Source organism: Diadema setosum, chromosome 10, assembly GCF_964275005.1.
Source record: "Diadema setosum chromosome 10, eeDiaSeto1, whole genome shotgun sequence".
Lineage (NCBI taxonomy): Eukaryota > Metazoa > Echinodermata > Echinoidea > Diadematoida > Diadematidae > Diadema > Diadema setosum.
The window spans coordinates 2,815,631-2,834,497 of NC_092694.1; the positions used below are offsets into that span (position 1 = coordinate 2,815,631).

An 18,867-nucleotide genomic window follows, 5' to 3' on the forward strand; every position below is an offset into this window, starting at 1 on the left:
ATGATTCAAACAAGCACTTGAAACTTTTGTTGAGTCTGAGTTCAGTCTTCATTGAGATTTCACTTTCTACCATACCCCTATACGTATCAGCGCTCTCCTTGACAACGCAGCTCCAGGGCAACGCACTACGCGTATGACGCGCATAGCATTGTTGTTATGATTCATGTTTATCATTGTCCATCATTGTCTTTGCACTGACGAAGGTCTGAGGCAGACCGAAAATTTTGTAATAAAAATTTTTTGTAATCGTTGGATCTATGGCGTACTTGAGACTCTTTCTTCTAATAATTACAACATTCGAAGTCCAACACGTGGAAAATTCCAAGATGTATAAAATGGTATTATTATCCGCGTGTTGGAATAAGAGCATGAAGACGATGAAGACAAACAAGTTGACATAATGCATTAGAATCCAACTTCATTTATTTGTAAACCAAATTTTCGACCCTTGCACGGATCTTCCTCAGGGTAACAGTGATATTTGTATTTGAAGCTCAGCACAGAAAAATAATAATAATAACAAAGAAACGCGCCTGGTTGTCAGCTTAGAGTTTGAGCTAGGTTAGCAACCAACACGCACGGTTGTTAGCTTAAAATCCTTAAACTCAATTATGACGTAACAATGCATCATAAAATGCATAAGAAGTAAGACATAGACATTTTCAAATCAAACTGATCAAATCAAACATCTTCATGGCCGAGTTGGAGGAGGACTTTCTCTCAAAATCCCATCTTCAACCCAGTTTGTACCTCCGGTACATAGATGATATTTTCATGATATGGCCACATGATACCAATGACCTCAAATCCTTTCATGAAAGGTTTGATTCACACGATGGTAACATCAAATTCACCATGGAAAGTTCACAAGAGAAAGTCCACTTCCTTGACGTCACGGTCACTCTTTCCCCAAATGGGCAGAAACTCCAAACATCGGTGTACACTAAGCCGACTGACTCCTTCACCTATCTTAATTATAACTCATTCCATCCTACGCACATCAAGGAGTCAATAGTGTACAGCCAACTATTGAGGTACAAAAGAATAACATCCGACCCTCATACCTACGAATCGGATGCACTGCAACTAGGCAGGCATTTCATTGAGCGCGGTTATCCGATCAACTTGATCAAGAAATCCATGGAAATGGTGAGCCGAAAAAGTAGAGAGGCTCTTCTCGTACAAAAAAGAAAAAACAAAGGGGAAGAAGCAGTCCCCTTTGTCGCCACGTATCACCCGAAAGGTCGCCAACTTGCCCTTACAATCAAGAAAGAGTGGCCCACAATCACGGTCGATGAAAAACTTGCTAAAATCATGCCTAGGGCCCCCCTACATGCACAGAGACAGCCGCCCAGTCTGAAAAGATTACTGGTGAGGAATCAGCTACCCGGCCCACCTCAACCTATAGAGGTAACAAACAATGTGGCAAAACGCGCTGTCAGATATGTGCTCACATAATAACGGATAACTCCGTACAGCTCTCATCTGATTATACCATCTATCCTCCTGCTCACAACTGTGATTCAAGTAACGTTTTGTATTGTTTTCTTTGTAACAAATGCCCTGGAGTAGCCTATATTGGTGAAACAAGTACAAGTTTCAGAATGCGATTCAATAACCACAGATGTACAATCAGGCAACGCCGAACCGGTTTCCCAGTAGCCGAGCATTTCAGCCAAACCGACCATTCCTTAAGTGATCTTAAGATCTGCCTCTTCGGGGGCGGGTATAAATCCGCGGATGAGAGAAAATTGGCTGAACTGCGCGCTATAATTCGTAGCAAGAGTTTTCAGACTGGGCTGAACAGAGACCTGTCATGGCTAGGCAAATATAGTTTCTTTAAGTAGTATATCTCTTTGTCTCTGCGCCTCAATTTAGGCCCAATTCGATAAAGTTTACCGGCTATTACTCAAACATGCCTTTAGATGTTTTATCTGCATATTTTAATCGTTATGCTCTCTTCGGGTTGCTATATGTTTTGCGCGGCTGGTAAACGATCAGTTTGATTTGAAAATGTCTATGTCTTACTATACTACTTATGCATTTTATGATACATTGTTACGTCATAATTGAATTTAAGGATTTTGCACTCATGAAGAAAGCGCAAATTTTGAGCTAACAACCGTGCGTGTTGGTATGTATTTTGCGCGGCTGGTAAACGATCAGTTTGATTTGAAAATGTCTATGTCTTACTTCTTATGCATTTTATGATACATTGTTACGTCATAATTGAGTTTAAGGATTTTGCACTCATGAAGATAGCGCAAATTTTGAGCTAACAACCGTGCGTGTTGGTATGTATTTTGCGCGGCTGGTAAACGATCAGTTTGATTTGAAAATGTCTATCATGCATTTTATGATACATTGTTACGTCATAATTGAGTTTAAGGATTTTGCACTCATGAAGATAGCGCAAATTATGAGCTAACAACCGTGCGTGTTGGTATGTATTTTGCGCGGCTGGTAAACGATCAGTTTGATTTGAAAATGTCTATGTCTTACTTCTTATGCATTTTATGATGCATTGTTACGTCATAATTGAGTTTAAGGATTTTGCACTCATGAAGATAGCGCAAATTATGAGCTAACAACCGTGCGTGTTGGTATGTATTTTGCGCGGCTGGTAAACGATCAGTTTGATTTGAAAATGTCTATGTCTTACTTCTTATGCATTTTATGATGCATTGTTACGTCATAATTGAGTTTAAGGATTTTAAGCTAACAACCGTGCGTGTTGGTTGCTAACCTAGCTCAAACTCTAAGCTGACAACCAGGCGCGTTTCTTTGTTATTATTATTATTTTTCTGTGCTGAGCTTCAAATACAAATATCACTGTTACCCTGAGGAAGATCCGTGCAAGGGTCGAAAATTTGGTTTACAAATAAATGAAGTTGGATTCTAATGCATTATGTCAACTTGTTTGTCTTCATCGTCTCTATATATATATATATATATATATATATATATATATATATATATATATGTATATATATATATAATTATATACGTATTATATTCTCTTCCTGGTTAAACCGGCAAACCATAAGAAGCTCATGGAAGGCAAACATCATACCCCACTGACAGCCCATTGCACGTCATACAAGATCAAGTTATTCTGATATTCCATGAGGAAAAAGTTACGTGGTATAATAATGTTGTGGCATTGGCAATATCGCATGTTGCATATTGCTTAACAAAATAGTAATAAACTACCACTCTTACGAAGGTAAGCGGCAAAAAGTAATAAGATTGGCACGATCAGCTAGTTGGGAAGTGGAGAGGTTATGGCAGACCGACGGCGGGCCGATTGTTTTATTGAGCTATCTATGAAACAATTCTTTTTGTCTCAGGTGCTTGAGGTATGAAAACGTCATTTATCATCATTCTGACTTAAGCAGCAGTAGGCATACTTAAATGTTGCAGCGCCCCGACATACAGTTTATCATCAACTGTAGCATACATTCTCCTCTTTCCCCTGGTACATTGTAGGCGGACGTACTGCTTGAACATCTAAATGGCTAGTCAATATTTGGACGGACGAATATAATATAAAATCCTATAACTATTGTAAAAATCGCGTCGTCTGTGAAGACCATTCGAGGCAGAATGCTTTAAGGAAGACATGTGAGCGAAGATGATGAATTACAAGACGAAGAAAAAGATGCTCAAGCCAGACGCCATTTCTTACAATTTTCGTTCATCGGCCGTGCACAATATGATAACTTATTTTGCTTCATAAAATAATAATATTGCATTGTTGATAACAACAGTTAAATAACAGTTAAATAAACAAATGTAATAAACTGTCCTGCTGAAATTGACAAACTCTCGTATGCTAGCGTGAGTAAAGTGAGATACCAAGTTTAGCGCAGTGTGTGTACTGCGAGAGGATCGGTTGTCAGGCTGCTACGTCACGCACGACAGTTTGTGAGTAATTGCGCAATGGATTGTCGCGAAATGGCTAGAACTAGGCTGAGTCTTGCGGAATAAAAAAATAATATTTAATTAAAATATTTCCTTGGTGCGTTTTGTTAGATTGAAACACAATTCCAATGTCTTCTATTATTTTTATACTTTCCCCTCGAAAGACTGATAAATCGTTCGATCCTTCCCTTCAACTATGAGGAGAACAAAATTCATTTTGACATGATATGAGACTACCATTTCAAGTACACAATGACTAATCCACAGTTCACATTAGCACACATCCGTTCGCAATCATGTACTTGAGATGCTTGAGTATCCTGATTTAACCCTTTGGGTCCTAGATTTATTTCCTGTCCATAGACATTCGTGTGAAATTTGTGCACATTAAATTGCCCTTTTGGCACAAAAACGGTTAGTAGCGCCTGACTTGGTTTGAACTATTACGGCAGACATCTTTCTATACTTGAGTTCAGTACCGAAACGCCGTGAGTACACGCCAAGATCATCTATCGGAATGTGTACACATTCACGGGTAAGTGAAGTGAAAAATCAGCATCCTACTTCAGTTTGTAATCACTGCATTATTCGTTTAACCCGTTCTCTACGGGAACCTGGTTACATGTGTGTTAAGTCTATGGAGATTTAAGAATTTAGTATTGAACAGGTTAAGTTTCTGTTGATATTGACTCCTATATATGGTTTTGTCTGCGGATATAATTAATGTTCTTATATTCTTGAAACCATTATTGGAATATTTTCTGTCATGTATACCTGTATACTTGTCTTTATTCGTTATGTTTTGTTTTGAGAGTTTTTCCAGCCCGTTTTAAACAGTGATACCATAACTTCTATGCGTCTCTTCCATACCTTAGCAGGAGATAAATATGATGATTATGTGCTGTAATTTTGTGGATAATGTAAGGTAATGATGTCGCGTCTACTCCCCCCCCCCCTCTCTCTCTCTCTCTCCTCCCCCTCTCTTCCTCCTCCTCCTCCTTTTCCTGCCCCTCATCTATCTGTTCTCTCTCTCCCTCCCTTTTTACTATTTTGTCCTTTTCTTGTTTGATTCATTTAGCCCTGCTTAAATTGATTGCTGCTTAGAGAACTTCAACTGATGGGAAAATATTGTGGATTATCAAAATTCTTATACATGATTGCCGGACTATTATGTTGGCTACAAAACGTTGTTTGGTTATGGAAGTATACCTTGACAACATCAATTAAAATTCATTTGTTGCTCGCTTAGTGGAAACTAATAATCATATGTTAGGACAAAAATATCACAGTCGAAACGTAGGCCCTCTATATTGTAGTGAGACTTCACAACTCAAGCAGATACCGTTCCTCTGTGTTTTCGGTTTTTTTTTTTTCGTTTCAAACGATGTTCTGCCTGTCTGAATTCAAAACTATAATCACATCACCAAGCCATTGTTTGCCAATACCTGCTAAGAAATATTGCTAGGTTAAATCTAGGGGAAAATGTGAAGTTTGTGCTTGGGAATACAGTGTATAAGTTTTCCTTCGTGTCATGGTTAGGATTTTTTTTTTCCATAGAATTCATCTACTAAGAATCTCGGAACTCGAGTTTAAGCCGAATCAAAAGAGCACAGGTAAAGGGTTTACTTGATCCTTAATAGTGTTCTTATGTCGTACTTAGGGAAATGTATTTTTCGTTTCATTTTGCTTTTGCTTTAGAATACATCACAATGTCTTCATTGGAACAAGCTGTGACGAAAAGTCTGCAATGTCCACTGTGTATCGATCTCCTGAAAACACCAAAGCTTCTATCATGCGGTCACACTTTCTGCAAGGATTGCCTCTGTCTCCTTCAAGCTTCAGGCGGGAATCCCAATCATATTTCCTGTCCACTCTGCAGCACGAGGACGGAGGTGAAAGACGGGAATGTATCAAACCTTAAAGGTAGGGAATCCCATTTGCATGCCTTAAATGAAGAGTTGTATAAATACAGTGGTATGTTGAAGAGAGTATCATTTTAGAAACTCCCATAAAGTATTGAAAGTGGAAGGTAACATTTAGTACACTTTTTTGACCGTTAGATTTTGAATTGAATATTTTTCGGGGCTCACCGTAAATTCCAGTACATTACTAGGCTACCTTTGCAGACCCATGCACTGCATGTGTGTCCATCATGTATATTTTGTGAAGAAAGTTCATCAAAACTTACAAACATTTCTATATACATTCTTGCCACACACTCTATATTACATCAGCTCTTATACTTTTAGATTTGTGTTTATAGATAAAAAATATAGAAGACTGCAACAAAAAGGCTTAAGTGTGGCTGACACAAAGAACTACTGAGTAGTTGAGTTTTGTGCATTATTCAAATTGTAGATAACTGTTGACTTCCAAATTTCTCAGCAGTGGCCTAAACAAGCCCCCTGAGGTTCATATTTAATGTTTTGCTGCATTTTGGGAGGTCTGTAAAAGGTATCCCCTACCTTTAAGAATAACCTTCAGGTCCAGTCTTTAGTAGACGAGATGGCAGGAGCCATTCAGCCATGCACGATATGTACCTCGGCGGATCGCCCGAACGCAAAGACCTACTGTCAAAATTGTAAGGCTTACATGTGTGATAAATGTCACATGAAGCACAATGAGTGGCCAGCACACACTAGCCACCAGATGGTCACCGTTGAAGACATCAAACAAGGGAGGGCGCACATCAAGAAAAAGGTTTTATGTCCGAGTCATGACCAGGACGAAGGAGAGCAGTACTGTTCGGATGCCTGCCTTGATTGCCTGAAGATTGATTGATTGATTGATTGATTGAGGCCAATTTAGGCCATTTATTCGGCAAAATAAAACACAACAATATGTAATAATGGCGTTTACAATGAGAGCCAGGCAGCCTTGAAAGCATCTTGGCTTGTGTTAGGTTGCCTACACATGAAAATACAACTTTGCAATAGCAACATATATTACAACTGGTTCTGTGTGAAATCAAGTAAATAAAAAAAAAATCATCACATTAATACGTACATAGTATATACACACTCTCACACACACATCATGTGTATGAGGTGTCGAATGCTAGATCACCAGCCGAAAGATCACAAAGTCTTGAGTAACGCCGAATACAACAGAAAGAGATTACAAGAAATGAATGGACTAAACGAACAAAGTAAGGTTTATAAAGATGATTTAGAAACTTTTATCAAGAATGTAAGCCAGAAGAGAACAAACGCCATCGCACATATTGAAGAGAAAAAGGAAGAAATCAATAAGACTTACGACGAATATGTGAGGAAACTGACGATGAGGAAGGAGAAACTGATTCGACAACTTGAGGAACAAAAGACGCAGGCAGAACAAAAATTCAAAGATATATTGGATGATACTAAGACGCAGATTGCAATAATCAAAGGTTCCTCGGAGTTAGCAAACAAGAGTTTAAAGGCGCCGCTAGAGGGCGGCACAATTGCAATGCACCAGTCACTTTTCGACGAATTGGAATGTGCGATCAGGAAAGATAAACCAGATCTAACGGACGCCAGTTCTCTTGAGGCACGTGTAAAAACTCTTCGATTTCAGTCAAACGCAGCGACCAACGAGCTCCATCTTGGTAAACTTCAGAGAGTAGAGTGGAAAAAGGTCGTGGAGAAAGAGCTTCCTGTGAAGAATTGTATGGCTAAAATGGTTGAAACACCGACCGGTCAGATGGCTGTGGCATCTTACTTGGGTGGGGTTTGTTATTACACGCGCAATGGTGAGCTATCCCCGACAAGTGATCATGAGGACATAGGTATTGGAGCCATAGGGTATCTCTCAGATGGTCGCTGTATCATTGCATCATTAAACAACATATCACTCTTTGCTGTAAACGGTGAAAAGTGTGACGTAAAATTTGACACTTTGACACGTGATGAGGGCGGATATTGCGATGTTTCTGTAAACGGTGAAGATCGCATTTATGCCAGCTACAGGGAAGCTCACCTGATCAAAGTTTTCACGAAGTCAGGTAGGAAGGCAGTACGTGAGATACCCTGTAAAGACAATGAACTTTACCAACACTACCCGTTGAAATCCAACAAGGAGCTTGTCATGAAAACCCATTCTAACTCCGTGAAAGTGATTGATGAGTCCGGCACAGTGAAGAGCACTGTCAGGAAGGATGGCGACATCTATTCTGCCTTTCCGGCAGTTTGCAGCGATGACTCCATCTTGATAGCCTGGGTTAATAAGAAAGAAAATCTCCTTAGCATCGATCATTACACTAGTGACCTGAAGTACAAGGAGACACTCTGTGATGGTCAGCGTATTGACATCCTAGAGCGAAAGTGGTGCTACCTTCAGCAATTCAAAACTACAGGGGACACTGCTTTTTGCACGCCCGTCAAACTCTATATCTTTCAGAAATCAGCAACAGAACTGTAAGATACAATAGATACGTCATATTGACGTTGGTTTTGAATAACACACACACACACACACTCACACACATACACACATAAAGTCCTACACTCTAAGTTAATATGTGCGTGTAGTGGTATGGGATGGTGAAGTGATGACATGGGATGATGAATAATGGCGTGAGACATTTCATATGTATTTGAAAAAGAGCATTCCCATGAAAGAAGGTGATTCAATAGGGTCTTGCTCATAGAATGTTAAATACGATAATCATTATAACATTGTAGAGATGTACGCTATAGAGGGAGGCCTTTATGACATTTAACGCTTAAAAATAGTCAGTACACTTTACTGATGTAATATCATATTTACGGCTTGTTAGTGTATTAACAACTACATGTAGGTCATGTACAGTATGATATTACTTATTTTGATTCATTAAATCATTATTATTACACACAAGTGAAATAAACTAATGTAATAAAAATGTCCTGCTTAATTTGACAAACTGTCCTATGCGAGCGTGTGCTAGGGAAGATGATAAGTTCAGTGCAGTGTGTGTACTGCGAGGGGTTCGATTGTAAGGCTGCTACGTCACTTACAACAGTGTTGTGGGTAAATGCGCAATGAATTTCCACTAAGTCGAACTTGGGTGGGCCCTTGCGGGTATGAAAATAGGGATCCTTCCCTTTGATTATGAGGAGAATAAAACAAAACAATTCATTATGGGACTACAATATCAAGTCCAATGTTCAAACCAGCACACATCCGGCCGCAATAATGTACTCGGGATGCTTGAATGTCTGGATTTAATCCTGTATGTACCACCTTTATTTCCTGTCCATAGACATGTGTGTGAAAATATCATGTGCACGTTAAATTGACTTTCTGACACAGAAACGGTTAGCAGCGCCTGATTTGGTTTACACTTTCTCGTCAGACACCCTTGGAAATCTCATGTCAGTACAGAAACTCCCCTGGGTACACGTCAAGATTATCTATCGGAATACACATTCACGGGTAAGTAAAGTGAAAATCGATATCCTACTTTAGTTTGTAATTTACACCATGATTTGTCTAAGTTTCTGTTAAGTATGATTCATATAATTATACAGTTTCGTCTGCGTACAGAGATTTTTTTTTAATATCTCGAAGCCACTATTGACTTATTTCTGGCATATGTATATGTATACTTGTATCCTTTCTGCGTCATTTCAAGAGGTTTTCCATCCAGTTTGCAATGCCTAGTAATATATCATTACTTCAAAAGGTTCTAGTATCTTCTGCCTTAGCAGGATATATGTAATTATAAATTGCATTTTGTGGATAATGTAAGATAATGTTGTTAGGTCGTGTCTCCCCCCCCCCCTCTCTCTCTCCGTTTTCTCTTTGTTCTTTTCTTGCTTAATTTCTTTAGCCCTGCGTAAATTTTCTACTGTTTGTAGAAAACTACAACTTGGAAAATATTGCAGATATATTCTCATACATGATTGCTGGAATTAGCATGTTGGCCACAAAGCATTGTTTAGTTAGGGAAGTATACTTTGGCAAAGTCCATTAAAAATTCATTTGCTGCACGTTTTATAGGCGAATGGGGTAATCACATCATAGTGGAAACATAGGCCCAATACAGAAAGTCGACTTCACAACTCAAGCAGATGATGTGTCCCTTTCTATCACAGTTTTCGTTTCAAACAATGTTTTGTCAGTCTGAATTAAAAAAAGAAATCACATCAAATAGCTACTTTGTCTCAAAGTCTGCTAAGAAATGTCTCAAAGTGAGATCCAGTAGTTAAGAGAAGTTTGTGTTTGGAATTTAAATGTAACCGTCAGTCAAAGTTAGGGTTTTTTTTTCCCCTCAGAATTCTTCTACTAAGAATCTCGCAACGCGAGATCAGACCGAACTAAAAGAGTTGAGGTAAAATATATACTGGCTTACTTGGTCCTTTTCATTTTCCTGATGTCATATTTATTTATATTTATATGTCATGTTTGTTTTGCTTTGTTTTGTTTTTATTTTGTTTTGTTTTTTCTTCAGAATACTTATTTAAACACCGTAATGCCTTGAATTTAGACTGAATCTAGAAACAGGTGTGGAATTTCTGCTCTAACTGTTTGCAGCTTCCATGTCATAACAACTTGTTGGCGATATTTTATTTTTCGTTCAGAATTCTTCGCAATGTCTTCATTGGAACAAGCTGTGACGAAAAGTCTCCAATGTCCACTGTGTATCGATCTCCTGAAATCACCCAAACTTTTGTCATGCGGTCACACTTTCTGCAAGGAGTGCCTCTGTCTCCTTCAATCTTCAGGCGGGAATCCCAATCATATTTCCTGTCCACTCTGCCGCCAGAGGACGGAGGTGAAAGACGGGAATGTATCGAACCTTAACACTAACCTTCAGGTCCAGTCTTTGGTAGACGATATGGCAGGAGCCATTCAGCCATGCACGGTATGTACTTCGACGGATCGCCCTAACGCGAAGACCTACTGCCAAAGTTGCAAGGCTTACATGTGTGATAAATGTCACGTGAAGCACAATGAGTGGCCAGCAAACACCACCCACCAGATTGTCACCGTTGAAGACATCAGACAAGGGAGGGCGCACATCAAAAAGAAGGTTTTATGTCCTAGTCATGATCAGGACGAAGGAGAGCAATACTGTTCGGATGTCTGCCTTGATTGCCAGAAGATCATGTGTATGAGGTGTCGAATGCTAGATCACCAACCGAAGGATCACAAAGTCTTGAGCAACGCCCAGTACAGCAAACAGAGATTACAAGAAATTTATGGATTAAATGAACAAAGTAAGGTTTATAAAGATGAATTAGAAACTTTCATCAAGGATGTAAGCCAGAAGAGAACAAACACCATCGCACATATCGAAGAGAAAAAGAAAGAAATCAAAAAGACTTACGACGAATATGTGAGGAAACTGACGATGAGGAAAGAGAAACTGATTCGACAACTTGAGGAACAGAAGACAGAGGCAGAACAAAAATTCAAGGGTATATTGGATGATACTAAGACGCAGATTGCAAGAATCAAAGGTTCCTCGGAGTTGGCAAACAAGAGCCTAAAGGCGCCGCTAGAGGGCGGCACAATTGCCATGCACCAGTCACTTTTCGACGAATTGAAATGTGCAATTGGAAAAGATAAACCAGATTTAACTGACGCCAGTTCTCTCGAGGAACGTGTAAAAAGTATTCGACTTCAGTCAAACACAACAAACAACGAGCTTAATCTTGGTGAACTTCAGCCAGCAGAGTGGAAAAAGGCTGTGGAGAAAGAGCTTCATAAGAAGGATAGTATGAACAAAATGGTTGAAACACCTACAGGTCAGATGGCCGTAGGATTTAGCGTAGGTGGGGTTTATTATTACATGCCCAACGGCAAGCTATCACCGACAAGTGATCATGAGGACATCGGCATTCGAACCATGGGGTATCTTTCAGATGGTCGCCGTATCATTGTTAACGGGTCAAATAACATATCACTTTTTGCTGTAAACGGTGAAAAATGTGACGTAGGATTTGACACTTTGACAGACGATGAGGGCGGAATTTGCGAAGTTTCGGTAGACAGCGAAGATCGCATTTATGTCAGCTACAGGAAACCTCAGCTGATCAAAGTTTTCATGAAGTCAGGTGGGAAGGCAGTACGTGACATACCCTGCAAAGACTACAAACCTTTACAACACTACCCGTTGAAATCAAACAAGGAGCTTGTCATGAAAATCTCTAAAAACTGCGTGAAAGTAATCGATGAGTCTGGTACATTTCAGAGCACTGCATGGAAGGATGGTGACATCTACAGTGCCTATCCAGCAGTTTGCAGCGATGACTCCATCTTGATAGCCTGGGTTAATGAGAAAGAAAATCTCCTTAGCATCGATCATTACACCAGTGACCTGAAGTACAAGGAAACATTCGTTGAAGTTCAGTGTACTGACATTCCTGAGCGAAAATGGTGCTTCCTTCAGCAATTCAAAAGTACAGGGGACATTGCTTTCTGCACTCCAGACAAACTCTGCATCTTTCAGAAATCAATAATGGAAGTATGAGATACAATACATTTCTCACCCTGACGATTTTTTTTCTTAATATAACCCACCCACACACACACACACACACACACACACAATCCAATTATGTTGGTGTAGTGGTATGGGAGAGTGCAGTAATGACATGGGATGATGAATAATGGCATGACATATTCTGAATGCATTTCACAAAGAACATTCCCATGATAGAAAGAGATTCAACAATCAGAGGATGTAAGATACGATATAACAATGTAGAGATGTAGGCTATACAGGGAGGTTTTGATATTCAATGCTTAGATTCACCTTGATAAAAAACTTATTATTACACTTTACTGATTAGGAATAGTATTCATTAGAAAAGTACCTTTCTAATGTGAATCAACAACTCTACTGCACTATATCCTAATGGTATATAAATGAATATGAAGCGCAATAAGGACACACGTTCATATTAATTTCGCTTCAACACTACTTTGTATTTTTTACATTGCATTTGTGGTACATTAACATTAGCTGTCAGTGTCCCGTTTAAAGTAAGATCTATATGCATCTTCTAATGGTTACTTGAACTGTGTTCATCCATAATCTTTCCCTACTGCCTTACAAGAATAAGGTCGATAGTGAAATGCAAACTCTGTGATAACTCGTTGTCTTGGCGAATGGATCAGGGAGACAGAAATCTCCAGTCTAACCATGCTAACTCTGTGGTTGCACCAATTTACCACGTGCCAACTGAAGACTACATCAAACAGTCATATTGTGCAGAGTTTGCAGGAGTTTGGTAGTTTGGTGACTTATAATTTTTATTCATCAACGGAAATCTTGCTAGAACTCTTTCATTTGGGTCACCTCGAGAATACAGTAGGCAGGAAAATTCAAACCCTGTGGTAAATGTTTTTTTTTTTTTTTCTCTGATCGGATGGATCAGAGTGACATCCCTGGTTTAACCGATGTAGCACTGTCCAATAGGAGGGTATATCAAACAGTCACATTGTGCAGAGCAGTTTGGTTGACAATGTTGTTTGTTTTTATTGGGTAAATCCAACTCGATCATGAGGTTGTTAAGATTGTTTTAGATTTAAACCATTCAGCCGGCTTGATGTTCTGGCGGAAACACGTGAAAATAATTTAAATGTATCTGTTAAAGTCTTCTGTCATGTGATGAATTCGTCGAAATACAGGAGGTGTATTACATTTAGGCTAAGACTGTATAAAATTAATGTCTATATGTCGCTGTTTGCACTACCGCACGTATATTTGAGCCACATCAAATATAGATAAAATTAGATGTCATAATTATGACAATGATGGTATAGTACTGTTTTGTTTGTTACTTATAAATGATGTCACTGTATATATTTTTTAGTGTATTTCTCATCAATGATACTGATAGTGCTGGCAGTTTGCTGGATGATAAGTGAGGTCAACATTTTTTTTTCTTCATTCTGGTATCCCTCCTCAGCACTTGTGTAAATTTTTCAAGAGAAAGATTAGTAATAAGTGATTGATGAATTATAAGTATGTAAAGCAGCATTGTTAAATAGAGAACATGTTATTACACAGTTGTATGGGTGTCTTAGTTATCAGTGTGTAGGGTTCATTTGAAAACGATGCATCCGTGTAGGCTAAATAAGTGCATGTAGGCTATGTAAACGGTGGTGCGTTGAAAGATGATAGATGTCTCTATACAATAACAATGATATAAATACACAATGATAACAATACTTTTACCCCATGGCTGGCTCTTAAAGGTACTGTACTGGTTGAGGTAGGGATTCATGTTTTGAACATTCCTAAGTAAGATAATGAAAAGCCTCTTATGAAATATAAAAGAACATGTAATTGTAAGAAGGATTCGACGTTTATTTGATGAAAATTGGTTTTCAAATGCCTGAGATATCCAAAAAAGTGCTAATGATAAAAGGCGACATGCCCCAACTTTATTAGTATCTCTTTGTTTCACCTTGTTTTTGGATATCTCAGCCATTTCAAAACCGATTTTCATGAAATAAACTTTTGATTCCCCTTAGTATTGCATGCTCTTTGACATCTCATAGAGTGGTTTCTGAATACCTCACAAAACGTTAAAAGCTAAATCTTCACCTCGACCAGAACTGTACACTTAACATACGGGAGAACAGATGTGGAATGAACTGACATACCATTTCCAAGTAACCCACTTCAGGGGTGGATCCAGGAATTCCGTTAAAAAAAAAGGGGGGGGGGGGCGCAAAAAATATTTCTGGTGCTACTTCCGGGTTTCATCTCATGTTTTTCTTTTTATTTCTTTTGTTTTTACAACTAATAAAGAGGAGCGAGCGCCCCCTCTGGATCCCCCAGTGCGCTTGATCTACCTCTACCCCACTTGTCTTTTACAAAGTTGGTGATAAACCGTTTCTCTGCTGGAGTTAATTTTCTTGATTTGCTTTCCCGTTTCTTATGGATAAGAGATGGCCAGTGCCACCTGGCCCACTGCTTCTTGACAAAACTTCACTTCGATTTATCTGTTTTGAATCTCACTGATACTGTATCTATCCACACGTAATGCATCAGTACGTCTTGGTTCCTTTATCAAAGTTTGCTTACCGTACTTTTTTTTTTGTAACCAGCAATCACTCCTAAAAAAAAAAAAAAAAAAAAAAAAAAAATGGTCCTTCTAAATCCAGGCCTTTAAAATATCAAAGCAGGAAGTACTTACTTACACACAAATCACACAATTTCCTTTAAAATCTTCAATTTCTGTCAAATTTCATACACTCAGCCAAAGATATTCAACTTTCCGAGTGAAGGCTGCCATTGTGTCTATCTGAAAGTAGACATTAATTGCTCGAATGTCCTTATCTCAGGGAAAAGGACAGAGAGCGACGAATCACATTTACGGCTGCTCATCACCGTATATTTCATAAATGATATAGGCTGAGACTGTATTGAATAATGTATGTGATGTAATAATATGTCGAGCACAACAGCGCCGATAGCTTTCGTGCTCACATATTTTAGCCATATCAAAATAATTGCGTCTTTTCTACGTATGACCAGTCATATGATAATGATGTCAAAGCGTGATAAATAGTATTTTGTGCGTTACTCGTTATTGATACAGTAGTGCTGTCAGTTTGAAGGTTGGTCAGTGAAGTCAACATACAATTCTTTGGTCTCTTTTTTTATTCCGTCATTCCATCTCAGCCCTTGTGTAAATATTTCAAGAGAAAGATTGAACGATAGGTTTTTGTTAAACTTTGCAGTACGTTATGTAGCATTGCGAAATAGAGAAATGGGTGTCTTTTAAAATGTCAAAAAATGTGGTTTGTCACACTTTTGACTACTTGGAGTTTGTTACTCATTGAAGGATGAGAAAGGACCCACGCGGCGTTTTGAAAGAAACGCTGTATAGAGCGGGCCAAAGTGAAAGCTTGAATACCCCGACGCATCGCCGCCTTTTTAAAAGACCGCAGGTTTTCCGCACAATGTAATCTGCCAAGGCGACTTAATTAGCTGTGGGTTAATTTAAATATGGTGCATGTTGTAATGTTTGCTAATGTGTTGGTTGGTTTCTGCTTCCTATGTAAGTTTTCATTATTTCAATCTCGTATACGCTTTTGACAAACAGACATTCCCTAGTTTTACGACTTCCTTTGAAGAAACAGTAAGCCACAATATCTTACATTTTACTTTGAATGACCTCAAGGTAAGGGTACTAGCTTTTCGACTCAAAAGAAAGGAAATGCTGTGAAACTTCAAATACAGTATGCAGCAATAAAAAAGACAAGTGAGTCTATCAGATGTCAGTATCCAGGTGAAGATAATACACTTCATGAAAATGTATGTATTCTTTACTTTTCACAGTGTGTTTTTCCCTATTTGGCATTTGCAAGATCTTTGGATGTCTTGGTTTTTGTTTGTGTCTGTATAACCCCAAAATGTAATGAACAGTGCCATAAAAACTTCACACCCATGATTGCTACACAAGATTATGACTTCAGCAAATAACTTGAACTCTCAGGCTAATTCAATGTAGTCTGAATTGGTAACTGCCTATCAACCCATTGAGGGCGGTCTGATTTTGCTACGACATGCATTTCCCATAGACACCTGCCAGAATATATATACTCGGGACTCGTCCTCAATAGGTCAAAGGGGATGGCTAGTAACCGATCAGTGGGAATCAGTGGGAATGCTGAGGGATGATTGTTCCAATCCTTGTGGGATTCACTTAAGAGTAAATTATATATCTACTGTTGTGTGAAAAATTATTTGCTTCAGAACGGTCTCATATTCAAGTAATAAGCAGATTAATGTCCCGTCACTGACCAGACATGCTAACATAGAAACATTAAACTGCATATTACTTGAATATGAGACCATTCTGAAGCAAAATAATTTTCACACAACAATAGATATATAATGTACTCTTAAATGAATCCCACAAGGATTGGAACAATCATCCTCCAGCATTCCCACTGATTCACACTAATTAGTTACTAGCCATCCCCTTCAAAAGAATTGGACTCTTGCCCAGAACCCCAATAGGCCACGTTGGTGAGACGTCTTTTGTAATGTGGCCAAATTCCACTTAAACGGCCCCCTTGAGATGGATTCATTCCATCATCATGATTACCACATATGAATAAAACAATGAAAAGAAATGAGTATGAACTTACCATTATCATTCTCACCTCCTGCTTAGTTGGACATAGTAGTTCAGAAACTGTCTGTAGTTCAGTGTACTACATAATAACATCCACAAAACTTCCTGGTTACTCTTCATGCACGGACTAGGTTAGGTTCATACTCATTCTTTCCAATAGAAAAGAACACATTCTTCCTTTTTCTCGTATTCCTTTAGAAAATTGAGACCCCAATCCCAACTTTTCTGAAATACGAACACACCAGATGTGGTTTGTTGCCGACAATCTTCGATCTTTTATTGATAGGATCATTGTCTAAATTATATGTGGGGCTCTTCTATTTAACCAGTTACTCTTTTTTCATGCTACCGTGTATTTGACTACAGTAGTCTTAACAGTTTAAGTTTACTGTGCTTAAGCTTCAGTGAACTGCATATAATTATTTCCTGCTAGTTCTATTTCTCCAGCATACTGTATACGTCCGTTGCAAATTTAAAGGCCTCTATTTCCTTTTGAGATACGACGTGGCGATCTACAGAGATGTGTACAATCTGCTGCCTACTTACCAAAGTGTACAGTTGATAAGATGGTGCCAGAAATCATTTCTAATGAAAATTATTTTCCTCTTGCACAAACATAATGCACTGTAGGCCATTCCTATGTTTTGTTAACGAATTACTTCAAGTTGGTAACTGGGAGATGCTTGTGTGAATTCAAAAAGGATTTGATTTTATACCTGTTTGGTTTTTGTTATGCATGTAATGTTTTGTGTTTTTTAAAGGCCACCCTCCACGAGACGAAATAAAGACGGAAGAAATGTTGCTCTGTACAGAGTGAAAAATGACTGGACTTTGCTCCTGTTTGTTCTTACTGTGTCCTTACAATGTGCAAGAGCCTCCTCATGAGAGTATGATTTCAGATCCATATGTAGACCCCTACAGTGTTTTAATATTTATTTTTGATTTCAAGATCTGCCCTAGAGAAACTAAATATTGCTATGTTATACATGTAGCTACAGGAATTAGGATGCGGGATAGTATCGACCTCGATGAAGTGTCGACAAGCGTTGATATGACTGTACACACGGTATCAACACGGCAGCTACACGGATAAGGCCGGAAGAGCAAGCGTCTACACGGACAAACACGGCATCTACACGGATCAACACGGCAGCTACACGGCAGCCACACGGACCATCTCGGATTGCTCTACCAACACGGCAATCTCTGGATGACGCCGGATGTTTTTGACCTCCAAAAGTTGCAGTGTTGGCCTCCCGGATGTCCCCGGATCTACACGGACGTACGCGGATGTCCAAGGATGTCCAATGCGTCAAAACGGATCTCTCTCCGGATCACTCCGGATCAGATTCGGGGTGGTCTGGGGTGATCCGGGATGTCTATGTGACTGGGGCATCACCAAACAAGCAAGTAAACAAACAAACAAAAAAGCAACACGCAAAATACTCATAATACCCGAGGAAACGGCGTGATTATTTTACAAAGTAGACGCTATTCGAAGATTCATGCATACATGTATTCCAAGTGTTATTGACGAATTAAAGGTGGACCTCATGCGCCAATAGCGCACATGAATTAACTCTCTTCACTCTTCTAATTATCTCACTAGAAGATGAGGGTATAATGCCATGTTTTCTAAAATAACCCAAATATGCAAAATGTATTTCTATTTTCTTTTACCGTTTACAAACCATAAATGACAATTTTTTTGATCAGGCAATTCTCATAATTCATAGAGCTTTTTTATTTCAATTGTGTGGGTTTTTTCCTACGTTTTTAGCAAATTTTTCCCATACTAACTTGTGAACACCTTAGACAGAACTTGGAGGGAAGAGATTCTTGACATACTCTGCAAAATTCCTCATTTCTCTTT

General features: G+C 38.9%; 2 protein-coding genes across 2 annotated transcripts; both read left to right on the forward strand.

The window, feature by feature from the left end:
* The first annotated feature begins 5,633 nt into the window (after window positions 1-5,633).
* LOC140233695 (uncharacterized) lies at window positions 5,634-8,325 on the forward strand. The gene is made up of 3 exons (XM_072313794.1): window positions 5,634-5,831; window positions 6,379-6,696; window positions 6,958-8,325. The coding sequence occupies exons 1-3, from the start codon at window positions 5,634-5,636 to the stop codon at window positions 8,323-8,325; spliced, it is 1,884 nt and encodes a 627-aa protein (XP_072169895.1).
* Window positions 8,326-10,480: 2,155 nt separating this feature from the next.
* On the forward strand, window positions 10,481-12,364 carry LOC140234127 (uncharacterized). Its single transcript, XM_072314202.1, has one exon. The coding sequence runs from the start codon at window positions 10,481-10,483 to the stop codon at window positions 12,362-12,364; it is 1,884 nt and encodes a 627-aa protein (XP_072170303.1).
* Window positions 12,365-18,867: the final 6,503 nt, after the last annotated feature.

Excerpts from the sequence above, each read along its gene's own strand:
- LOC140233695 (XM_072313794.1), top strand. The coding sequence starts at position 5,634 with ATGTCTTCATTGGAACAAGCTGTGACGAAAAGTCTGCAATGTCCACTG. Across the intron at positions 5,832-6,378 it reads CGGAGGTGAAAGACGGGAAT|GTATCCCCTACCTTTAAGAA; the intron begins GTATCAAACCTT and ends GGTCTGTAAAAG. Across the intron at positions 6,697-6,957 it reads CCTGCCTTGATTGCCTGAAG|ATCATGTGTATGAGGTGTCG; the intron begins ATTGATTGATTG and ends TCTCACACACAC.
- LOC140234127 (XM_072314202.1), top strand. The coding sequence starts at position 10,481 with ATGTCTTCATTGGAACAAGCTGTGACGAAAAGTCTCCAATGTCCACTG.